The sequence below is a fragment of the Xenopus laevis genome, chromosome 6S (genome assembly GCF_017654675.1).
Source record: "Xenopus laevis strain J_2021 chromosome 6S, Xenopus_laevis_v10.1, whole genome shotgun sequence".
NCBI lineage: Eukaryota > Metazoa > Chordata > Amphibia > Anura > Pipidae > Xenopus > Xenopus laevis.
Window position 1 is genome coordinate 76,991,099 of NC_054382.1, and position 26,725 is coordinate 77,017,823.

General features: G+C 40.6%; 1 protein-coding gene across 1 annotated transcript; it reads left to right on the top strand.

Moving 5' to 3' along the window:
* The first annotated feature begins 543 nt into the window (after positions 1-543).
* LOC121395133 (p21-activated protein kinase-interacting protein 1-like) lies at positions 544-4,185 on the top strand. Its single transcript, XM_041567738.1, has 4 exons — positions 544-1,029; positions 1,144-1,230; positions 2,671-2,797; positions 3,529-4,185. Exons 2-4 carry the CDS (start codon positions 1,222-1,224, stop codon positions 3,657-3,659), a joined length of 267 nt encoding a protein of 88 aa, XP_041423672.1. The 5' UTR covers positions 544-1,029; positions 1,144-1,221; the 3' UTR covers positions 3,660-4,185.
* The last annotated feature ends 22,540 nt before the right edge of the window (positions 4,186-26,725 follow it).

The following is a 26,725-nucleotide window of genomic DNA, read 5'->3' on the forward strand; positions in this document are numbered from 1 at the left end:
AATTGGTCCTCATTATTTATTTTAATAGGTTTTTAATTATTTGCAGTTTTCTTCTGACTCTTTCCAGCTTTCCAGTGGGGATCAATGACCCCATCAAAAACAAATACTCTGTATGGCTACACATTTATTGTTATTGCTACTTTATATTACTAATTTTTCTATGCAGGCCCTCTCCTATTAGTCTTAATGCATGGTTGCTAGGGTAATTTGGAAATTGCCATTGCAAACTGGAGAGCTGGTAAATAAATGGAAAACTACAAAAAATTTTCCAAAATGCAAATTGCCTCAGAATATCACCTTCTGCATCATACTAAGTTAACTCAAAGGTAATCAATCTCTTTAAGCCAGTGGTTCATAAGAAAATAAACCAGGTGCTCGCTAAGGGTTTTTTTTTGTTTTTTTTGCTATAAAATCAGAATTTTGAGTGGAAAAAAATATATAATTTTTTGAGATTTATTTTACCCCAAGGCTGCAAAAAGTCTGCATCTGAAAATACTCCATTTTCAACCTGTCACGGTCCTGTAGAAGTCATTGGCAGTATGAAGATGTTACTGTCTGTGCTGGGTTTCATACAATAATCTGAACATTTTGGGTTTTTCCACCAATTTCAAGAAAAATTCTGACTTTTCAGGCTTCAAATCCAAAAAAGTCAGAAACCTGTGAAATTCACAAACTGTCAGCAAACGTATACAGAAAGCTTTTAGCAATATGTTTATGACCAGCTTTATACAAATATAATAATCATCTTAATACTGATAATATCATAATGTTATGCAAATGGATGTTTTTCAAAGAAATATCAAGACCCTTTGCCTATCACCTCATGGCTTTCAAACTTGCCAGATGAAACGGTGGATTTTTCCCATCATTTAAAAATTTTAAAACAGTCTTTAAGTCAAATGTACTTTTTTTGGCCCAGGTAACAATGATTGGATCATAGTGTTGGCTCATAAAGATCGAGGAGAGCATCAGCATGCCGATGCAGACCTTGTCCAATGGGATTTTCAAGTAGAGTATTTGCAACATACTGTATGTCCAAATGACATGTTGACAGCTTTTATAGATATACATATGGCCAGCTTAACCTATTTATGTTAAAAAGTGTACAATAGCATCTAACCTCTAGTTTATCTTTTATCTTAGGGTGAAGAATCTTCATGTCTTTGAACTGCAGGGAACTCATGTTGTTGTATCTTCATCAAGTGACGGTTATATTAAGATATGGAAAAGGTTAGTTTTATAACATGGATAAAGTCCATATGAGCTTATAAAAATGACTATATCTTCTTGCAGAAATACCATAGTACTGAAAGAGCAATTTATGCCATTCAGTATTCTGGATAATTAAAATTCCATGTGAATGTTCACCCATATTCTTAGTGTCTGTTTTATCTTTTATTTCTGCTTTGCATAGTCAGGGCTACATGAAAACAAATCAGTCACCATTTACAATAATTTTATTTCCTAAATAAAAAGCATACAAGTACTGTTCATTCATGAGTATAATTTTACCATGTTTTGGTGATATCCATTAAATCATACTGTTCTTTTTATGTAATATACTCTAAAGGTTGTCAGACAAAAGTCAATAAAGGCTGCCAACTTAGCCCCTGCCTACAGGTTGAATAGGCAAGCTTAGTTATGGAGCCATCCCAAGGCCATTCTCAACCGATATCAGTCCAGATATCTATTAGGTCCTCTACCAATGAGTCCCCCTAGTCCACAGTTGTGATGTAGTTATTGGTCCTAAAGCTTGTATGGTAAACACAGCCACAAGCATGTTCTCACAAAGTCCAAAATAATTTCATTCCAATTAAAAGGATGGTTCACCTTTAAGGTAACTTATGTTATAGAATGCCCAATTCTAAGCAGATTTTCAATTGGTTTTCATTATTTATTTTTTATGGTTATTTGCCTTTTTCTTCTGACTCTTTGCAGCTTTCAAATGGGCGTCGCTGACCCCTTCTAAAAAAACAAATGCTCTGTAAGGCTACACATTAATTGTTATTCCTACTTTTTATTACTCTTCTTTCTAATCAGGCCTCTCCTACTCATATTCCAGTCTCTTATTCAAATCAGTGCATGGTTGCTAGGGTAATTTGGACCCTAGCTACAAGATTGCTTGAAATGCAAATTGAAGAGCTGCTGAATGAAATGGCAAATAACTCAAAAACCTTACATAATAATAAATGAAAACCAATTGCAAATTGTCTCAGAATATCACTCTCTACATCATAATAAACGTTAACTTAAAGGTGAACAACCCCTTTAAGTCAAGGACAACTGGGCATTTAGAGTTTTTCTTGAAAATGTTTCACCACACATCCAATAGGCTTCTTCAGTTCAACTGAAGTGGTAGGGAATTCCCTGGCATTTCACCTCTTGATGGTAGTAAAGTCACAGACATCCAATCACAGTGGTTACATTGAACTTCAGTAAGGTGTTGGCTGAAACTCACAGATGTGGGAGAGTGTGGTCCAGTCACAATGGTACCATTGAGGCAGGTGTTGAACTTTCTAGATACTGTATTTCATGGCCTGGATTAATGAGAATCTTCATGAACACTTCCTGCCAACTGTGGCCAGAATTTGTAAAATTAAATCTGAAAATCTGAAGATCACCTACAATTTCAAATACTGTAGTTTATGATAGCACACACTTATGTTACAGGTCCAGACTTCTCCATCATTGCTTTGTGAAGTCAGTACATCGGCTAGACTTACTTGTCTCTCAGCTTGGCTTCCCAGTGGCATAGACTATAAGGAAAAAAGCAACACAACTGTCACTGCTTCAGCTGGTAAGCACTTTACACAGACTGTATAAGATGGCATCATTTTTGTATGGTTTTTTCACACTGACACATCAGTTGTTTTCTTTTCATTTGATCCATGATTCCTGATTGGCACTTTGAGTTAAAGCAGTGCAATAATATTTTATATCTTGGTGCCCATGGGAGCCTATGTATAGCTCTGACTATTCCTTGAACTCAGTAACAGAAATGTGGCTTTTTTTTTTTTTTTTTAAATCAAAACACCATCATTTTATAACAGTACCCCAAAAATTCTAACCTGACAATCTAAGGAGCACTATGCAGTCGGGTTGCTGCACTCTAGCATAGAGAAAAATTTACAGCAAACTGACTTCCGCTGCTGCTTCGTGACTGCAGAGGTGCTGCAGCCTAGAAATTTTGGTAAGCTTTTGCCACAAGAAATATGGGAATTTGAAAAGTTTAATCCCCAGGATATTGAGTACTCTGTCTAACCAGCCACTTGCTGTTTTGTCATATGAATGAGTAAAGAAAGTGTAGCCAGAGAGAGAAACTTTTTATATTTGCAGAGGTTCAGCAATCAAAATTGCAAACTGGAGAATAGAAATTAAAATAATTTTAAAAACCATTAGGAACTAATAAAAGAGACAAATTATAATGTTTTTTTTATAAAGCCAACAATGGGTTATAAAAGAATTTCTACTGATCTTGTAAAACTACATTAGCAGTGTCTGTGCTGATTTTCTTATCCTGTATTTCAGTGAAAGACTGTGACAGGCCAAAGAAGAAAAAGGCCCAAAATGAAACAACGGATAAGGAAGCAAGTGAAACCCAAGTTGTACATAAAAAGAGGAAAACTGAAATTAAACAGAAAAAGAAACCAGTTAAATAACTCAATTTCTGTATTCATTTAATACATTTATTCTCTGTACATGTTTATTCTCTTAATTAAATAGTTGAAAAGTTAAGGGATAGTAATTTATTTTTTAATATGCAATAACATGCTAATGCAATATCATTATTTGAATACTAAATATCTGCTTTTGGTATCACTAAAGGTATATCCTACTCTCTTTTTTGTTATGCAGCACACCCTTTTCATGCACACACCAAAACAAGCTAATTAAGAAATGTGCAACAGGCCCTATGGTGCTTGAAATGTTTTCTGCTGTTTAACCATTGGGCCAGACCTACTTGTCATTTTACTTCTCCTCAGGACACCCCAGCAAAAGAACCCTTTCCACATTTTACCCCTTTAAACTTCCCATCGCTTATGCAATCGTGGCACCTGGTCAAGGTTATTACTGTTTCATTCACTTGAGAAAAATGTTATTCATGCTCCATTAATTTATTAGTCATCTAGTTCAACAGCTGAAATGCAGTGGCTGTATTTAATAAAATTGATGTTTTATATTTCCCATTGAATCACCTCACTTTTTTCCTAAGGTCGGCCTAAATAGTCTTTTATTTTTACCTGTGAGCCACATTCAAATGTAAAAAAGAAGAAGGCAGGGCACCAAGGACTGCGGTCACTGAATTTACCTTTTCTATCTCATGAGGTTCTAACTTCCCTATACGACCGCAAATCCTAGGCACCTTAGAACAAGAGGAGAAGAAGATTTCAATGAAACAAAAGCACCAGTTCTACAAGACTCAATATAATTTGGAAATCGAAAGGACTACAAAGTTAAAGGGGTGGTTCACCTTTAAGTTAACTTTGAGTATGTTATAGAACTGACAATCTTAAGCAACTTTTCCATTAGTTTTCACTATTTCTTTTTTATAGTTTTATAATGATTTGCCTTTTTCTTCTGACTTTCCAGCTTTTTAAATGGGCAGCTGCTCTGTAAGGCTACAGATTTATTATTAGCTACTTTTTATTGCTCATCTTTCTATTCCGTCCCTCTCCTATTCATATTCCAGTCTCTTATTCAAATCATTCAATTGTTGCTAGGGTAATTTGCTAAATAGCTACCAGATTGCTTAAAATGCAAATAGAAGAGCTGCTGAATAAAACGCTAAATAACTAAAAAACCACAAATGGGGGGGCGTGGCTAGCTGTACAACGGAGCAGACGTGTTACTCCAGAGCTCTGTGGCTTTCATATACCATCTGGCCCCATCTATATAATTTAAAAGCTCCTGCAACTGCCTACTGCCATTGTGACAGCTTGGGAAGTTACCAGCTGCAGACAGGAACTTAGCTCGGCTCTCTGGCACCAGCAGAGCTGTCCTGCTATTTGGGGCCTACCTCAAGGCCGGAAGCCGGGGACTGGAGTATACCTGAGGCCCGTAGCTGTGATCTGCCTGGCACTGCGACACTGCTTCCTCCGCACTGCTGTACGGTTCCCAGCGGTTCTCTGTAAGGGGTGAGTGCCCACGGACCCCAGAGCATTCTTGTGTGCCGCGTGTCCCTGCAGACCAGGTTGTTTGGCCTGGTCCCGCGTGACGCCATTACTCTTCAGCACTGCGGCACAGGCAGGACGCCGCAGGTAGCGGGTGTCTCTGTTGTTCCGGCTCAAGCAGGGAGCTGGATTCTCTCCTCGGCTCAAGTTGCTCCGGCCGGCTGCGCCATTACATCACCTGTTCCTGGACCTGACAGTGTCTCTGAGGACCACGCTGCTGCTGCGTTCCAAGCTGGAACGCATGGGTTACACGATGGTGCGCGGCCATTTCTAAGGGCGCGAGTCTTCATGGTGGGACAGCTCTACACATTGCAGGGCTCAAAGTATCAACACAGCCCCAGTACTGAGGTACCCCATCTACTTGAGTGGTGTGGCTTGGATATAAAGAGCACTATAGCTCTGGGCTGTTTCTATGCTACCTGACACTCGCTATATGCTGCTGACTGTACCACTTTTGCACGGCACTGATGCACCAGAACTGTTCTATTGTCTCCATGTTACACTAACTGACTATGCTCTGAGAGCTCCGTGGTATTATTGATCCTGTTACTATAATACTCCGCTTCTACACTGTACTTCCCCTCGTGCTGAGCCTTCCTTCACACGCTTATTATGCGTAGTAGCAGAGCACCGAAAAAGCCTGGCGAAACATCACAGAAGATGGATCAGTTTGTGCGGCGGTCTGGCCATGATGGCGCTGCACCCTCATCCCCTTCTTCAGTACCCACCGAAGATACTTCGGAAACGGCATTTGCACCTATTCTTGCCGCAATAGCGACCTGTCAAACCACGCTTACTACCCACATAGAGGAGGTTAAAGTTGACCTATCTCTGATCAAGGTGGATTTGCAGGCTGTACGAGAACGAACAACGGCTGTGGAAGCCAGGGTTAGTGCTCTGGAGGATATGTGTGCACCAGTTCCAGCACAACTCACTGAATTACAGCAGCAAATCAGGCATCAAGCTTCTCTCTTAGATGACTACGAAAACCGTCAGCGCCGTAATAATGTACGGGTGGTGGGACTCCCGGAGGGTGCTGAAGGCAATTCGCCTACTGATTTCGCTGAAAGATGGCTCAAACAACTTCTGCCTAATGCGCGTTTCACCGCACACTTTACAGTGGAACGGGCTCATCGTGTCCCAGGTCGACCTAGACCTCCGGGTGCCCCCCCACGCTCCTTTCTTATAAGATTGCTTCACTTTCGTGATAGAGACGCAGCTCTCTCTGAAGCTAGGGCGAAAGGCCAGCTGGTTCATGACGGGGCCAATGTATCACTGTATCCTGACTACTCTACTTATCTGCAGAAACAGCGCAGCACCTTTACCGGCGTCAAACGGCAGCTGCGGGACCTGAAGTTGGTTTATGCCATGCTATACCCGGCTAAACTCAAGGTCATTGACGCAAATAAATCTCATTTTTTCAATACTCCTGAAGAGGCATTGAGCTGGATTGAGGCACGGTCCGGCAGAAGTCCCAGGCCATAGCTGTTCTTTACTGACCTCTTCTTCGCATGTTACCTGACCTTATGTGTATGGTTTTAATATCCTTCCACTGCTAAGAGGAGAGGAACGGCTGCTATTTGTAGCTTTTTGATGTAATCCCCATTGCAAGCAGTGACTTTTGATGCAAGTGTTTCTCTCACATGGCTCAGGTGTCGCTACCTCTGTATGTTTCGGCAGTACCGGGTGGTCCGGCAACCTACAGTACTGCGACTGTTTTAGTGGCAGACACAGTGCCTTCTTCATATATCCTCGGCTCCTGTAGGTGCTGCCGGTGACCTTACTCTGCAACCAACACCTGCATTGGAACCTTTTCTGCAAATTACAACTCTTGCTACATATATGTCGCTTGATATACCTTCACTGGGTTTACATGTTTACATTTAGTTTTGTAAGTTTATTTTTCATTATCCTGTGCACCATTGGCCGATCACCACGGAAGCTCTTTGGCCACAACAAGATTTGGAGCGAGCTTGTTGAGGGCTACCAATCTCCCCAGTTGATCTTATGTTTGGGATCCTAAGCCCGCCAGACTGTGAGGGTTGGGCAGGGTGGGGGGCAGTTGGGTGGGGGTTTTGTTTTGACTATTGTTTTAACTATGTCTTTTCTACCTCATTTCAGTCTTTCTTTCCTTCTTCTCTCTCCCTCCCCGGCTGGATAACAATGTATGTAAATGGTGGGGCTGCTGAGTCGCAGGGTGTCCGGAAACATGAAATGTATTCATTTTACTGTGAGTACCCATCCCATTTACACATCACCAAATGGCTGCTGTTAAGTTAATATCTTGGAATGTTCGGGGTCTTAACGATAAGGTAAAGCGGGCATTAGTTTTCAATTATCTTAAATCTTATTCCCCCCACATTCTCTTACTTCAGGAGACCCACTTAGTTGGGGGTAGGGTCTTGGCTCTCCGGAAACCGTGGGTTGCGTATAGTCACCATACTACATATTCCACTTATGCTAGGGGCACCTCGGTCCTGGTTAGGAAAGGCTTCCCATTTGATCTTATGGAGGTGCGTTCGGACAGATCGGGCAGATATCAAATTTTGGCGTGTGCTATAGCGGGGTTTCCCATCCTTATAGCTAACATTTACGTTCCTCCCCCCTTCGCAGACACAATACTTCATGACCTATATCAAACATTGGTGCAACTGCCCCCCGCCCCAGTGTGTATCATGGGTGACTTTAACAATTGTTGTAACCCTCTGTTGGACAGATTATCCGCTCCTACAGTAACTACTTCTAAACTTGCTGATTGGGCCCGAGCATACAATTTGGTCGATGTATGGCGCTGGAAGTACCCCGAGCGCAGACAATTCTCCTGTTATTCTACTACCTATCAGTCTTTATCTCGAATAGATCTTGCACTGCTTTCTTCGGACCTCCTCCCTAAAGTTCGAGAGGTTGGATATCTGCCACGGGGAATCTCAGATCATGCCCCTTTGCTTCTATCGTTAGACCTTCTCTCAGACCCCTCACATAGAACCTGGAGGCTAAGTCCATACTGGTTGAAGGTCCCTAGTGTGGTCGGGGAATCCGCTGCCTCTGTCACACAATATTGGAGTGTGAATTATGGTTCTGCGGATCCCTCCACTACCTGGGAGGCTTTTAAGGCAGTCTCCCGAGGTACCCTAATGGCTGCAGTGGCCAGAGCTAGGAACACTTCTAAAGAAACCCTACGCCACCTTGAAATGGCTACTTCCCAATCTGAAACGGAATATATTGGCAATCCCACGCCTCAGACGCATGGTGAATTCACTGCTGCTCTTCGGCGCCTCAGCTTGCATAGGTTAGAGCTGACTAAAAAGCAACTTTTACACGCCACCAGCACTACGTTTGCATATGGTGATAAAAACGGTAAGCCTTTAGCTTTCCTAGCCAATCCTCCCAATGGTACTTCTGCTGTCCCCAGGATACTCTCCTCAACGGGAGTTATGCTGACCTCCCCGTCGGAGATAGCCCTGGAATTCAGTAAATTTTACTCCTCTCTGTACACTTCTACTGCGCACTACTCTAATGCTGACCTTCATGAGTATCTCAACGGGATTCCCATCCCGAATATCTCCCCTCAGCAGGCAAAGTACATGGACTCCTCGATTTCCCCTCTTGAGATTGCCGAAGCCATACTTTCCTTCCCCTCCGGCAAATCCCCGGGCCCGGATGGCTTTGTTATAGAATGGTACCGTATTCATTTACGCGAGATAGTCCCCAGATTGCATGAAACCCTGATGTATGCCTTTGAAAATTTCTCTCTCCCTAAAACGTTCTCAGATGCGACGATTGTGGTCATCCCCAAACCAGGGAAGGACCTCACACTGTGCTCCTCCTATAGGCCAATCTCATTACTTAATATGGAAATTAAAATTCTCGCAAAAATTTTAGCTAAGCGTCTTGTCAAAGTTGTGTCTGCAGTGGTGGAACCTGATCAGTCTGGCTTTATGCCTTCCAAATCAACCAGCTTTAATCTTAGAAGACTGTTCCTTAATTTACAACTGAAACACGAAAATATGGGTTCCAGGCTGGTGGTTTCACTGGACACGGCTAAGGCATTTGACTCGGTGGAGTGGCCTTACTTATGGGAGGTAGTAACTAGAATGGGTTTTGGCCCTTCCTTCACTAAGTGGCTTCGGCTGCTGTACAGTGAACCAAAGGCATCCATCCGGGTTAATGGCATTACTTCCGTACCATTTCGCCTGTCAAGAGGTACTCGTCAAGGGTGCCCTCTCTCTCCGCTCATATTTGCATTGGCAATTGAACCTATGGCCATAGCAATTCGGCAATCTCGGGGGGTACGGGGATTCCTTTACAAGACAATTGAGGAGAAGATCTCATTATATGCGGATGACACGCTCCTATACTTAGCAGACCCACATGAATCACTCGCCTCTGTACTTGGGATTGTCAAACAATTTGGTGCATTCTCCGGCCTTCAGATTAATTGGGATAAGTCCATACTATTTCCCCTTGACGGCCAACTTCCAACTGGGGTGGCCGCGAACTGTAACCTAAAGGTGGCGGATAATTTTAAGTATCTGGGGATAACGGTACACAAAGATCCGACATTGTTTTTGCAGCATAATTTATACTCCTTACTCCGTAAATTCAAAAACACACTTGCACACTGGACCAAACTCCCTCTCACGCTAATAGGCAGGATTAATATATGCAAAATGATTTTTCTTCCCAAATTTCTTTATGTACTGAGTAATACCCCCTGCCACATACCTAAGAAAGCCTTGCTTGATTTAGACCGCGCACAATCTGAGTTTATTTGGGGGAATAAAACACCCACCCTGTCCAGAGCCACTCTCAATGCTCCTCACGATCAGCTGGGACTGACCTCTCCCAATTATGAGCTCTATTATCTTGCCTCCCAGGCCTCACATGCGGCCGGTTGGAAAGTGTTCGATGCTGACAACCCGGCATCCATAATAGAGGCACTCTATCTTACCTCTGTGGAAAGCTTACATAATGCTTTATATAGAACTCGAAAGGATCTTGGCCCTTTGTTACCTGTAATGGATGCCACTAAGAGAGCCTGGGATGCAATTGTGCAACTCACTAAAGCAGATACCAGTCTTTCCCCAGATTCACCTTTATGGGGTAATAGCAATTATCCACACTTAGCCACGTTCTCAGAGGTGGGAACGTGGGCTAAATTTGGTCTAAAGCGGCTATCACAAGTATAGGCGGATGGAACTCTTCGCACACTGCCTGACTTTCGCCAGACCCTCTCTCTGCCTGATCTGTCCGAATTCCATTATAACCAGATTAGTCACCTCTGCTCCGCGCAATTCCCAACCCCTCCTCCGCACCTGCAGTACACAGGGGTGGAAACTTTGATTTCTCAACCCGCCAAGATCAAGCTCCTATCCAATACATATAGGCACTTAATTTCCAATAGGTATGATCCTCGACCCAGGGTGAAGTATAAGTGGGAGAGTAGTGGGGTTCATGTCGACCCTGATGATTGGGAAGAAATCATAGATAACTTATATATCCCATTAGTAAGTGTAAGAGACAAGCTCATACAGTTTAAGATAGTACATCAAACGTACCTTACCCCTCAGAAACTGTTTACTATGGGAAAAGTGGCCTCACCCAGCTGTCTGAGATGTGGTGCCCCTGTAGCTACCTTCATACATTTAATGTGGGATTGCCCAGTGATACTCAGATTTTGGAGGGCAGTTTTGAACTTCCTGGCTACCGAACTGGAACTTCCCCAGATACTTAACCCTGCTACTTGTCTTCTGGGTCTCCTTGACTCCGTGATACCTAGAGTTAACACCAGATGCCTGATGCGGTTGCTCCTCTTTTACGCGAAGAAGGTCGTTGCCCTGCACTGGATGGGCCCATCGCCACCGTCTCTGAGTAGATGGATTGGACTGGTTAATTCGCAGCTGGAACTGTACAAGCTCACGTACCTAGCACGTGGATGCCCAAAGAAGTTTGAGAGTATTTGGAACCCTTGGCTCGAGTCGCCAGCCACCTCGACCAACTGTTAATGGACACTTCTTCAGCCGTACCCCCTTCTCCCCACTTTCCCTTTCTTTTCTTTCCTTTCTCACTTGCTTTTCTTCCTTCTAATTTTCTGTTGTTAAAACTCAATAAAAATTAACCTTTAAAAAAAAAAAAAAAAAAAGCCACAAATAATAAAAAATGAAAACCAATTTCAAATTGTCTCAGAATATCACTCTCTACATCATACTAAAAGTTAACTAAAAGGTGAACAACCCCTTTAAGATAATTAAGCGGCTCCTGCCTATCACTGTCTAAAGGCTGAAGGACAATAGAAGCAATATTTGGCTACATTTTGTACATGAAACACAGAAAGATATCACCAGTACTTTGTCTAACCCATGCTGGAGAAGGAAAGGCCTGCAGCACTTGGGGGTGCCAAATGTTAGGCACCCCCACGTGATTGTATTGACTTGCCTGAAACCCTGGGCCGGTGCTCCTATCAGCAGAAAACTGCACCAGCCGAGGGGTTATACCAGTGAGTACCACGGAGCGATCCATTTCCTTCTTCAAATTTCCCAGGGCAAACGCATGCGCAGTTGAACGAAATATATGACTTTTTAGTTAAACTTTGGCTTCTCGTGCAGCCGTGCAAAGGAGGAAGACGGAAGAGGATTGCTCCGTGGTGCTCACTGGTATAACCCCGGGCCAGTGCAGTTTTCTGCTGATCGGAGCACTGGCCCAGGGTTTCAGGTAAGTCAATACAATCACATGGGGTGCCTAACATTTGGCACCCCCAAGTGCTGCAAGCCTTTCCTTCTCCTTTAAAGGCAAACCATGCACTGGAAATCTCTCCCCTTTTTGCATAAAAATAGTTTTTTTCTAGCAGCTCTAGAATATGGGTTGGACCAAGCACTGGCACCTGGCTGTTTCTAACAGCAGCTGACAATTTCTTTCTGTGTTTCATGTTCTGACCCATGCATCACAAAAAAATGTGTAACTCAAGGCAGGTGTTAATCCCAGTGCCACCTTACATTCATGAACCATGTATTTTGAACTAAGGGCTCTTACACACAGGCTTTTTTTGTGCATTTAACACACGTTTAAATGCAGGTTTGAGCGCAAATAAATGCATTCGCTAATTGATTCCATTCTATTCTGCCTGGCTGTACTATGAACTTTCTGAATTGCGTTTTACTCCATTTGCGTTTCAGATGCAGCATGAACTTAACACACATTCATCTGTCAATAGAATAGAGACTTGCATTTGGAATGGAAAAAAAACGCTTAGCTGCGTCAAGAAAAAACGTTTAGACACACTATATGCTGGTTTATGCAGTGTGTGTGTTTGAAAAATGCAGAAGCAGATGCCTGTGTGCCCTTATGCAGCAAAGCAGGCACAAACTGGATTTTAGCGCAAGTCACAAGTACAGTATGGACACAAGTACATTTGTGAATAGCTTTTTATTGGCCACAATTTTGCAGCGTGTGCAGCAACTCAATCTTGTAAATTAGCCCTATAATCGAATAACTGTGTAGTTGACCTAAAATGATATTATATACAGATGAATTATTTCATTTTATCGCTTATCCAAATGATCAGTGTGCTGTTCTGGCAGTTGATGTGGCTTGGGAGTAATCTGTTATGTACCAGCTGGCACTATAGAGAATCACCAGGAAACTATAAAGTCTTAGTGTGTAAATATTAACAGATTGTTCTGTATAATTGCTGAGTATGATATGTTCAGCTCCTAAAAGTGCCCATAGTTCTTCCTTTGTAAGTGGCTTTGTCTGCTAGAACTATTTTGAAAACATAGTTTTTTTTAGGCATCACTCTAAAATGCAGGATGCACATATTATTTATTTAATAAATATCTATGGGATGATGGTGTTTCTCAAATTATGTTACAAATTCTATATTGTACCCACAACTTTTTAATTACATATTGACAAAAAATGCTTTGCTTGTTTCAGTCACTTTCTTTTTGATTTGTCCAAAAAACGTGGTTTGGATGATCAGATGGAAATCACAACTTTACAAATATCACATAAATGCTGAAAAGTTCTCAAAGCAATTGGGGGTTGTCCATTGTGCTCTCAAAAAAAGTGTAAATTGATACAACAGAGTGTAAAACAATACATTTTACTGTTTTTTAACATTTCCCCTGGGTTTTTACTCCCACTAAACCACAACATGGGTTTTAGGATTCTCTTTTTCTTTTACTAATAAAGTAGAATAAAATAAAGAGTCTACATGTAATATGCAGAGGGTTTAAAAAAAACATGTATAATGTCCTCAGTGACTGAGTGGAGATATGCAAATATTATATTGCAGCTCCTGGAATAACGAAGTCCCATTCTTTAAGAAACAGCACTCAAAAAAGGGGTTACAGTCCTAATAATCATGTAGCAAGGGATTGTCCAGGTCCCCTCGATTACTGTGTTCTGTAGCGTCTGCCTGGAGGACCAAAATCCTCACACCTTGTATACATCTTCCTGGGGACACCAACCCAGTCCCCCTGTATTCCAGAACATGTAATTGATCATCACATTCAAAGTATTTGCCAATTAAAGAGTTCAAATAATTTCATGCTAAATGGTGCATGCTAAATGGTGTAATATGACATTACTGGGCCCAATAGCTCCCAGAACCCCTGAGGAGGATATATATATATATATATATATATATATATATATATATATATATATATATATATATATATATATATATATATATAATACACAAAAGCCTTGAATATCTTGTAAATTATATCCTTATAAACGGTGAGTTCTGATGTCATCAGTTATAAACGGTGAGTAGTGATGTCATTTCTGTCACATGACTCACTGAAACTTGTGTATTATAATAAATAAAGTACCCCCAGTTGTAAAATTTGAGGATATTCGATGTTACTTCGGAGTTCGTGGGTGGGCTGGAGAGGTTTGGAGTGGAGAGACTGGCGGCTGATAAGGCCAAGTATGTGAATTCCGCCCACGGCCGGTGGCGGTGGTAGCAGCGCAGGGGGCAGCCGGGGACCTAGAGGGAGCTCGGCATCAGACAGCAGCAGTTCCCGGGCAGCCAGCAAGAGGGGAGACTGGGCCAGGAGGTGTCAGTGCACAGGGGCAGCAGTAAGAGATCTACTCTACCGGCTCAAGGACCGATCCCAGTGTCCTGCCTGTGTGCTGCTTTACTGTGACAGCAAGAAGAGGACAGGGTTCTGTGGTGTTTCCGAGCTCTTTCTACAGATCTGTTGATGTGAGCAGAGAGCGTTATATAGCCGCCCGATCATACCCCACCAAGCCTTGGGAACTGAAGAGGGAATGATTGCTACACAGCAACACTGATACAGTTCCACACTGCGCTGGGGAGCTGAGGCCGAACCGTTTCGCTACTTCCTCCTGCGCTGCTGCTGTTGAACACCTGGAAGATAATTAGGAGCCTGCTGACATCGCCTTCCTACATGAACACTCACGCTGTCAGTAGAATATGGGAGAAGAAACCGAACGTCGCACGATGGATCGTTGTCGCCCTTTCGCCTGAGGACAGGACAGGAAGCATCGTTTCTGTAAGTTATTTCTTAATAAATGCTTTGCTATTTTAAAGTTTAATTTGTCTTGGTGTTTTTATTTTGTTCTATACTAACAAATTTTTTTTTAAAAAAAAATGTGATGTTACTGGTCCTTTAAGAACAATGAGAAGGCACATTACACATTATGTGAGGGTTAACTACAGGTATGCCAGAAAATGAATCATACCTCACCTCATAGTGATGTGTGGGTTGACCTAAAACCCACAGGTTTAGAACTGGTTGGGCAGGTTCAGGTTGAAATTTGGCCAACCATTGCGGGTTACAGATGGTCAAACAGGGGGAGTAAATGTCTCCTTTTCTCCTGAAGACTTGCTGTCTTGGTACCAGAGGCACACAGAAGTGGCGCATGGAGCGGGAAGACGTGGTTAAGGGTGAAATGGCAACATTTGGGTTGGTTGTGGCTAAAGGGTTTGTGAATTAGGGGCAGGTGCGGATTGAGTTTTGCCTGACCTGCACCAACAGCACCACACACTCCCCCAACACATCCATCACACATGCCCATCACTAGGGCTTCCTACACTGTACAGCCCACCCAAAACCATATACATAATTACAGAACCTACAAAGCACTTACCTAATCTACCCTCAACATTTCAGATAGGGGAACAAGAATGAAACTGACCCCATTACAAAAACCTCCTCACACAACAAGCTGCCTCCAAATTACATAAGGCATTATACGTCAATGCGCTGACATTTGCAACATCAAGCTGCCCACAACATTCCCCCAATTTTAAGGGCTACACACATCATACAGCTAAGACCTGCAAATATTTAACAGTTCTGCTAATCCCTGTATAAGTGAATACTTATACTACAGCTCCCAGTAAGAACACAGAGTGGTAATATGTAATTTAATATGAAAGAGGAATCATTACTGAGGAGAGAAAACGGGGATCCCCCTAGTAGGAATCACATGATCATTACCCCTAGTATGACGGCGGACATATGATGTAGGAAATAGGCAGGCATGGGCAGGAGGAGGTGAGTGGAGTAACGAGTTGTGAAATTATTAGCAAGAGTCTTGTGTATACCCCATGATCCGCGAAAGTAATATGCGCTAGCACCTGTCTGATGTAGGGAATGGCAGCTTCATAGAAACCCGTATGTATACATGTACATGTAGCTATTTCCTGCTGTATCACATGTATATCAATGTGCTCTTTTGTCCTATGTCTTTGTAGTTGCACGCTTGCTTATGTGTACATCATGTGTGTTCTTAGGGTGAAGTTCATTGACTGAATTGGGGCAATACATGGTAATAGTTTAATATGCGTATTGAATAATAAATACTAATAAGTGTTGACTTTTTTGTTGTAGAAATTATTATTCCTGTAGGTTTGAAAAGTGCTTCTATGTACAGATATGGGACCTGTTATCCATAGTGCTCGGGGACCTAGGACTTTCCAGATAAGGGAATTTACGTAATTTGGAGTTTAATACCTTACGTTTACTAGAAAAATAAACCCAAATAAGTTGGTTCTGCTTCCAATAAGGATTAATTATATCTTAGTTTAGATCAAGTACAAGGTAGTGTTTTATTATTACAAAGAAAAAGGAGATAATTTTTAAAGATGTGGATTATTTGTATAAAATAGAGTCTATGGGGCAAATTCACCGCACTTTGCCGCACTTCGCCAGGCGAATTTTCACCAGCGCTCCGCAAATTCACTAAAATGCGAAGTTGCGCACAGGGGTAGCGTAAGTTTGCGAAGTTGCGCTAGCGTTGTTTCGCTATATAAAGCGAAGTTGCGCTAGCGAAGGCTAATTTGCATACGGCGCGAAATTCAAATTTCAATGGAGGAACACGTATCTGCACTACAAATGCCTAGAAAACCTTCAAATCAGCCAATAAAATTTTTATTTTGCCCTACACATGTGCCCACTGTCTAGGTAAGTTGCCATGAGTCAGGAAATGTAGGGGGGAGGAAGGGGAGCCCCAAAAGTTTTTCGATCTTTTTCAGCCTATCACCCGTCATGTAGAAAACACGCCAGCGTTTTTTGGGACTTTTTTGGAAACAATCCCTATCTACTCTATTGCGCTTCGCCAGGTCTGAGGTGGCGAAGGAAGTCTAGCGTAAAAGGTAGCGTTCGCTACACTGCGCAAGTTAGTGAATTTGCGTAGTTTCGTCGCTAGCGAAAATTTGCCTGGCGTAAGGTTGCGAAGTAACACTAGCGAAACTACGCCAGCGTTCGTTAGTGAATTTGCGCAGTAGCGAAAAAACGCTAGCGTTCGGCGCTTCGCGCCTTAGTGAATTTGCTCCTATGTGAGACGGCCTTTCCGTAATTCGGGGCTTTCTGGATAAAGGATCCCATACCTCTATGTTCTCAGTTTCTTGTATAATTGTTTTGAGTTTTCAAAATTCTACTCTGTTTTCAAGTACTACTGCATGAAATTCATACTCTCCTTATGGTAATTTGCATGATGTGCTTGGTTTGCACCCTAAAATGAACACATGCCATTGCTAGTTATTGGTGAGCTGCTGGCAAAGAATAATTAAAGGATTTCAAAGTGTGCTGGGTAGTCTGCCTAAATCGACTAACTGCTTCTAGTAGGATACAGAACGATAGAGGAAGCAGAACCTGCAACTGTTGACAGGTCCAGAAACTATGGGGGACTAAAATGATTTCTGAAAGGGTGCAGTAACTTTTAGTTAGGCGCAGTTTTTTCCAAGGATTGTCCCATATACAAAAATATTTGCTAGTAGTGACGTGCGGGTCGAGCCTTTTTTCCTGCTCTCCCGCCCGTCACCTTACACGACTTCCAGTTTTATAGCCGCGTGCCTGCTTGCCCCACCCCTTTTGTGACATCATCAGCGGGGTGGCACGGGTCTATAAAAGGAACCCGGAAGTCAGACACGGGCGGGCGTGGGTGGAGAGAGGGCAGGTTTTAACCCAACCAGCACATCACTATTTGCTAGGTACAGTACAAGTGTGGGTTTGGGAGGCTTTTGTAAAACTTGTGAGACGTGGGGTGCGCTCATACTTTTACTACGTTGTAGATTCAAAATAACCATATATCCATGATTACTGCAAATTTGTTCTATACATATAAAATTATTTTATTATGTCATACAAAGGGATATGTCTACAGTAGAGATATTAGGCATCTTATGGGCCATATATATTTCTTTCAGGGCCACATCCAGTCTTTGGGGCTTGAGTTGTACAGCCCTGCTGCATACACCGGAATGACATGGGTAAAAAGCTTTCTAACATAGCAGTGTCTGAGTTTACCAGAGGAGCAGGTTTAAAAGAGACGGCTATTAAATAGTGATTCACAAGAAAGGACAAAGACTGTTGTTAGTAGAACTTCAGGTTTGTATCACTCTTTTCTTCACTGAATAGGGCAATGTTATTGAAGAAAATCATATCTATGGAAGATGCCTCTATTATTGGAAAGTCTAAAATCTTAGGTGGCACAGAGTTTAACAACAAGGATAGAGTCCAAAATGAGAACCACCCAAAATGGGCCATGGTGATGTTCTAGAGTAAGTAGCCTTAGGAGCACTCACCAAAGATCATTTCATTAGGTGTAATCCAGAGGCACTGAACATATGTCTCTGCTGACACTTGCTTGTGCATTATTGCAGGTTCTCACCTGGGTCTGTGCGCTACATGAACTTGCATTTCTGATGACACTCCAGCCTTATTGCAGGGTGTCAGGGTTAGTTCACACGAGGAGATTCGGGGAGATTTTGTTGCCTGGCGACTAATCGCCTCTTCTTCTGGGCGACAATCTCCCCGAACTGCTTTTCTCCCCAATCTTACTTTCTCAGATATACACGAGACCATTCTTAAACATTTATTTGGGTGAAATTTAGGGGATTTAAGACTGCTGTCATGAATATCCTTGGAAAAAGTGTTTTTTTAATGTATGTATGCATTTGTTATCAGCTAAAGGCAAACCAGACTAAGGGGGTTATTTATCAAAGATCGAATTTTGAAGTTATGTAAATTTTTGTTAATTCAAATGTACCCACAACTCGAATGTGAGGTTATTTATGAAAAAAAATTGAATATTCGATCGAATAGTTGCAACCCGAAAATTAAAATCTAATTCAAATCAAGTTTTTGAATTCAAATATCAAGAAGGCAATTAACATCTTGGTTCAATAGACCTCTACCATTGACATCTACATGAACTCAAAGGTTTAGGTGGCGAATCGTCGAATTACAACTGTTTGCAGGGTCGAGGTGTGATGAATCTCATATTCAAATTCAAGTTGGTGGTTTTAAATTGAATTTGTACATTTTCACCAAAAAAAAATTAAATTTAACTATTTAAATCTTAGTAAATCTGCTCCTAGATGTATGACATCAAAGTGAGGGATTTAATGAAAAAAAGACTAGAATATTTTGATAATTTATCATGTCTGCAAACTAGTTCCAGTATAATGGGCAACTCCAGGTACATCTTGCACAATAAACATGAAAATGTCCAATAATTTGCTTGTAAATTATACCATATACATTTTAATCACTGTGGAACCAAGTCAATTCCTATTATCATACTGTGTTTGTTAACTATATGATGAAATGTGGCTTATCTTGGGCTTTTTGCCCAGTTGTTGACTGAATATTTGGACATTGTACAGTTTCATTGAGTGTGTCTGGAATAAGGTATAATGGCAGTGATAATTAAATATGATATGGGTATCATGTCACCTAGTGACAGAAGCAGATATAATCATGTGGTTTAATGTTCTCCAACCAGTGTAAATGCACTTTACTGAAACACAAGTACGTCAGAGTCCATATTGTTACTTTAGAGCTGTATTATATTTTATAGAAGCTAAATATTTGCCAGGAGACAGCATTTATGTGTTTGTCTTATTCTTGGAACTAGAATATTATATCTGCCTGTTCTTTATCTGTGCACTGATTTATGTTTTCTTTTTATTGGGACAGGTTGGAATGACAGCCTCATCATTCTTTCTTGATTTTTTTATTTTGGTTCATTGAAAGTATAATACATCAGCTGTTCTAAAACAAAATGTGCACCTCTGATTTACTGTACGATTGACTGTACTTTCTGGGAGAAAAACACAGCATTTTATTTACCTGTGATATCCAAAACACTAGAACATTTTTAAAATGAACTATATACTACCATGAAACAGCTGGGCGACAGCACTAATGGGAGTGTTATGAGAAACAATGACTCTGGAGAACTGGTAGCTATAAAGCGGTAGGTCAGTTTTGCAGTTGTTCATATTGAATCAAATTTTTTGTTAATGAGGAATTAATTTTTTAGACATTTTACCAGGGATTCAATATCTTTTGAAGATTCCAACAGAGAAGGTGTTTCATTGAAGAGCCTTCTTGTTATATATGAATATAGCATCTGCTTTCTTGTTGAGGAGGCTTTGTTGTCCTAGAAGCCAGGGACAGGAAATCATAATTTTAAAACTTCTGGAACACAAAAGGTAGCAAATGCTTGCAGGAAGCTGCCCTCACTATGCAAACATACCAGTGTGGGTCATCCATAGTGGCAAAATTTGCACTTGGGCACTAACACATAGTAACTAGTTAGATGTTTGTTTTAAGTTTTGTAACTGCAACTGGCTAGAAAAAGCTATTGCACTGGTTGCTATGGGTAACTGCCCAGGTACAAAATCACTCAGTGTTCATAAATGAGCCTGCAGCTGTTTTGCTTTTGGTTACTCATACCAGTAAGCAATACCCCAGCAAATTCCCATACATTGCTTCCCGTTGATACCATCTGGTCCCCTGTACACATCTTTAGGTGATGAAGCAAGCCCCATGCCACCCTTTGATTTCAGTGGGAGGTGACCTGCTCTGTTGTAAGAACCAGGGTCTGGAATAGCCCATTAGACAACAGACTGAAGGTGGCCATACACTATAAGAAGAAAAAAAGAGCGGATCTTTCACCGATATGCCCATAAATGGCAGGGTGATATTGGGTTAATTCGAACGTACGGCCATACGATCGGATTATATGAAGGAAATGGATGATGACGGATCGTAGGACCGCATCAACTATCCGCTTCAGTCCTCTATTGCAGGAAAAATCAAACCTGCCCGATCAATAGGCCAATTTTTGGCCAGATAACATTTCGGGGAGACCCCTCTGACACCCCCACACAAAAGCAGATAAACTGACGAATCTGTCTGAAGGACCGATATTGGCATCTGTAATCTGCCCGTGTATGGCCACCTTTGTACTGCTCTTATTTTAAATGTCTGGCATTTTATTTTCTGTCATAGATTAACAGTTTCAATTATATTTTTTAAGGATGAAAAGGACATTTTATTCCTGGGAAGAATGCATGAATCTGTGTGAAGTTAAGGTAACTTAATTGCAATGATATGTTTGAGAAGGTGCTAGGGTACTAAGTGGAGTCTGCTGTATGTTCTGTGTAATGCCTGTTTAATTTTGCCACTTAAATCAGAAGCCTGATCTTAAAAAAGTAGCATGAATAGCATGACACAGAAGAAGGAGGTGCTTCACATTGGAAACTCTTCACTGGCTCAGGGCTACTAAATATAATTTCATGTATAGCTTTTCTTTCAAGAAATAAAACCAAGAGACAGAAATTGGAAAGTTCTGCTGGAGTTCCACTCCCCTGTTTCTTGTCTCCGAGTTTCTATTTTATCTCGGTATGTCTCTGCAGCCAAATTTTATCAGTCTTTCCAAAAAATTTTCTTCCTACTTATCTACTACTAATTTGAGAAGAAAAAACTTTTCTACTAATTCAGTTCGTTTTTTTATGAACACTAATAGAGTGTGATAAACTCATTGAATAGCATCTGACTCTAAGGGACATTAAGGAATCTGGAATTAAGTCTTTCTCGTCTAATTAAATGTACTTTAAATGTACTTTTTCCTCCTTACCTAAATAATAACTAAATATGTTTTTTCCCCAGTCTCTGAAGAAACTAAATCATGCCAATGTGGTCAAATTAAAAGAAGTTATCAGAGAGAATGACCGTCTCTATTTTGTATTTGAGTACATGAAAGAAAATCTTTATCAGCTGATGAAAGATAGGTATGACTTCCTTACTGTATTTTGTATTGCATTTTCCTATGGAAATAGTAGGCTGCTTTGTGCATACAGTTAGCAATTCAGACATGCAACTATAAATATAAGTATATGTATGTTTGTTTCATGTTTGTGGTAAATACAAAGATACAATTCATTTCCTCTGGCTAATTTACATGGATGAAGTGAATTAAAGTAATGAGCTTAATTAAACCTCCAACCATCTATCAGAATTTGAATGAAAAAAGGGACCCTCAATTACACTCATATAAACAAAACGTACAATTACCTTTGAAGAGTACTAACAAAATACAGTTTATATGAGGAAGTAAATTATTAAAATAAGCTGTAAATTTTTGATTTGAAGCATGTCTATATAATACAAATATGCACAATATACGTAATTCAAAGTAGAAATGTTAGTCTACGTTGTTACCCCAGGTGGCAAACATTACGAGACCCTGTGATTTATTTGCCCATGTGATAGGTTACAACCACTAGAATTTTGGGGTAGATGTTAAAGCCAAACCAATCTGATTTATAAGATGCCTATATAATTTGTTTTGTAAAAAATACATTGAGCTAAAGCCCTGAAATCACTGTTAGCCCTCTTTGCAGGAATGCATTGAGCTGCAGTACCCAAACTAAAATTAAAAACCACAAACAATGAATGACTGTATATAGAGGGACAACATTAATGTGAGAAGGACTGGATGATAAAAGCACTTATTTATTCAAATGTATGCAGTTATTTGGAAAAGCTGTAATTAATACAATTATAGCAAACCCCAGTCAACCCAAACCTTAGCTTTGGCATACACACTCTACTTTTTTTTAACTCTACTCTATTTTACTTTTATGTTTAAACGTGCTCTAGAACTGCAGAGCATCACTAGAAAAAAATACACACAATAGTTAAAGCTATTTGGCTACCCTAAAATGAATGCTTTCATCTTACTATAACAACCACTCTCTTGCCTAGCAAACATATTTTACCACATTAGTATTGTCACAGTCATCTGCTTCAAAGTACGTTTCACACTTTTAGCTCCCTACACTGTCCACCTCAACCTGATCCTCCTTCCTAAGGTCTTGCTGTATACTTCTTGGAGAAAATAAAAACCCTTGCAAGTGAGATGTCAGCACCCATCATGCCTGTTGCACAAAACACCTAGCTACAATTATGCCACAATATTACAATTCTCCCCAGTCAATGAAAAAGAGGAAGCAGTTTTACTTCTCTCTAACTTACATCCAACCACCTACAGTACCTTCTTGATGTAATCTCTCAATATTATCTGCTCATATTTTCTCTCCATTCGTTCTCTCTGACTTTAAACACGTACTAGTGACACCTACTCTAAAACCTTCACTTTGTCTCCTTCCATTTATCAAACTTTCATAATCCCTCCATACTTTTAGAATGTGCTGTTTGCAACCGTTTACTTTCTCTTAACCCTGTATGAGACCTACTTTAATCTTGTTTCATGCACATTCTACTTTTATTTGGCATACAGGGCACAGCATTCATCTGGATGTTGGTATACCTGTCCAACCAATCCTTCTTTTTCCTGGATAAAGCCTCCTCACTGCTTCAACTGTCTGTTGATGTTCCTCAAGGCTTTATCCTTGGACCCCTAGTTTTCTCAGTATACACTACATCTGTTGGCAAACTCATGAGCTCATTTGGCTTGCAAACCATCTTTATGCTGTTAACACCCAGGTATTTTCCTAATCTTTACCTCTCTGTTATATCCCAAGCATCCAACTGCCTCTCTGCCATATCATCTCAGATGTCCACTCGCTTTCACAAACTCAGTGCAGACAAAATGGGACTGATCCTGTTCCCAGGATTACTGGGAACACTATAATTCATTCCAGCACACAGGTTCACTGTCTTTTAGTCATATTAGATTCTCCATTCTACTTCATTATTAACATCTAAAACTTGCTGTCTTCTTTTAAAGGGGTTGTTCACCTTCCAACACAAAGGACTTTTTCCAATTAATTTCTATTTTTGTATTTGCAGCCGTTTTTATAATATTGAAGTTTAAAGGTTAATTTTTCACCTTCTTTCTGAAGTAGCTTTGGGAGGAGGGGTCTTCGACCCTGTAAACTGTTCTATACTGATACATTAAGTTGACATTTTGTTATTTTGTCCCTGCTGAGCAGAATCCCTGCGTTTCATTAAAGGCAGCTGTTAGAATTGATACAATAGTTGCTACGATTCCACAGATGTGCCTGAGAAATGTATCAATTAAGGGGCAGATTTATTAAAGGTCGAACATTAGAGTTTTTGTTTAAATTCAAATGAACTCGACCTTGACCTAGGAATTTGAATAGTATCTTATTTAAGAAAAAACTTGAATATCTAAAACGCGAACGAATATTACCATCCCGAAAACTCAAATCGAATCGACTAAACTTGAATCGAGTTTTCTCTCCGAAAAAACTCGAATGTCAGGAAGGCTATGAATATCTTCAATAAGTCGCTAGACCTCTGCCATTGACTTCTACATGAAATCGGTAGGTTCTAGGTGGTGAATAGTCAAATTAGAGTTGTTCCCAGGGTCCAGTTTGTGAGTTTTGACCAAACATCCAACTCGTAAATTCACATTTAAATTTGCAATTCAATCTTTAATATATCTGCCCGTAAATGTAGCAAATTGTAACAAATACATGTAACAATTCAGAATCTGCACGTGGATTACTGAGCTGCCAGACTGAAACACCAGGGACAGGAACAATAAACTTCAGACTTAAATTTTGGAAAAACAGTAAAAAATAAATAATGGAAAGTAATTGAAAAAAAATTTTTTCCGGTGATCAAAAAAGAATAGAACTGAAAAAAGTGTTTGCAGTATACAATTAGTCCATTCCTGATTGATCTTCTATCGCCCACTGATTTTACTGTCTTTACTGACCTGCCACTCACTTTCTTGTTCTCTTTTTAAACTTGCAAATGCCACTGCAAAACTCATCTTCTCCAGCCGTCAAACCACTTCTGGGGGCAGAATGTAAATCCTTTGACTTCGAATATCGGAGTCGAAGGATTTAGTGCTATTGCGACGATCGAACGATCAAAGGAATAATCGTTTGATTTGAAGGATTTTAATCCATCGATCGAAGGATATTCCTTCGATCAGAAAATTGTTAGGAAGCCTATGGGCTACCTTCCCCATAGGCTAACATTGGCCTTGGTAGGTTTTAGGTGGCAAACTAGGGGGTCGAAGTATTTTTTAAAGAGAGAGCACTTTGGCTATCGAATGGTCGAATAGTCAATCGATTTTTAGTTCGAATCGTTCGATTCGAAGTTGTAGTCGAAGTAGCCATATTCGACCATTCGACCATTCGAAGTATTTTTTCTTCTATTCCTTTCACTCGAGCTAAGCAAATGGGCCCCATTGTGTACTTCTCTGCTGATCCTCAATTGGCTAACAGCACATGTTCATTTCACAATTAAACTCCTGAACAAGTCAATGGTAACAATAATACAGGCAAGGTTAAAGTGTAGAGTGAAGTCAGGCAGGGTTCGGGACAGGCGCCAAGGATCAGAGTCGATGGACAGTCAGGAGTCAAAACCGATAAAATCGACACGTGCAAAGCTTGAGCAGGAACTGATTAAACAGAAGCCAGCTTGGGCAAGGAGGGGAAGGGGAAGCCACTATTTAAAGCCAAGAGGCCCAATGGGAGATAGGAATTGGAAATGGACAGAGAAGGGAAGCAATGGCTGAACCTTAGAACAAACAGCGTCCAATTGGACACAGGTGCCTGTTAATAGGGGAGATGTGTGGGATGCACATGGACCAAATGCAAATGTGCCTGCACCAAAACCAGGCGCGCATGTGCAGAAGCAACGCGCTCTGAGCCAGTCACCACCGGGCGCCTAGGAGCAGGAAGACCATGTGCCGTGGGAGCCTCTATCCGAACCCATGTCAGCTCGTCTAATTGTAAGATTAGACAGCCGGCGGGCAGGTTACACACGTCTACAGGACTAGGGGAGATTGTGGATGCACACCTAAGGCCAATTTCAAAAAGTTTAAAGCCCTGTCTAAATGATTCAAGTAAATATGCAAGTGCATGTAATTTTGAAACAGGGTTTTTTTGTTACAAAGTTATGATCATAATATTGATAAGCCACCATACCACGTCAAGGTAAAACCCCACAAAAACTTTTTGAAATTGGCCTTAGGTGTGCATCCACAATCTACCCTAGTCTTACACACGTCTACAGGACACCCTTCCTCTTAACACACTAACCTTTAGCTGCTCCCTTTCACAATTCATCAGTTCCTACAATAACAAATCAGCCATCACATATTGCATCCCTGTGATCTATTACCCCTCACAGTCATAAACTTATGGACTTATTTATAAAAAATCAAGTTTTGTGAGGTTTTAGAGTTTTTTTCTACTTTGAATAAGCACACAATTTAAAAAAACTTGAATGTCTTTTTTTATTGAAAAATCAGATTATAAAAACCTTAATTGACTGAAACTGTGAAAAAAAACAAAAATTCTAAGTTTTATAAACTTTTAAATGTTGACGTTTTACATTCAAGTTTTTGAGCTTTTTGTGCTTAATAAATACCAAAAATTTAAAAAATAATTGTAATTTGTGCAAAATAAATTTGTATTGTGGCAAACATTTAAAATGAACCATTGATAAAGCACCCCCTTAATATGTATGTGCATATGTCATAAATGTACTGAAACACACCATTTAATGCAAATTAATCATTTATATGCAGATACAATTTAAACTTTGTGTAAATTTGTGAATTTATCTCTTTACAGAAATAAGTTGTTTCCTAAGTCAGTCATCAGAAACATAATGTATCAAATTTTACAAGGTCCAGCTTTTATCCATAAGCACGGTAGGTTACTGGCAGGGACGCAGCATGCCTATATCTTCTCTCCGTAGTGATGGCTCTAAAATGCTCTATGATTAAAGCCAAGCTCTTTTGTTCTCTAAAGGCCTTTACTGTCTTATCTTCAT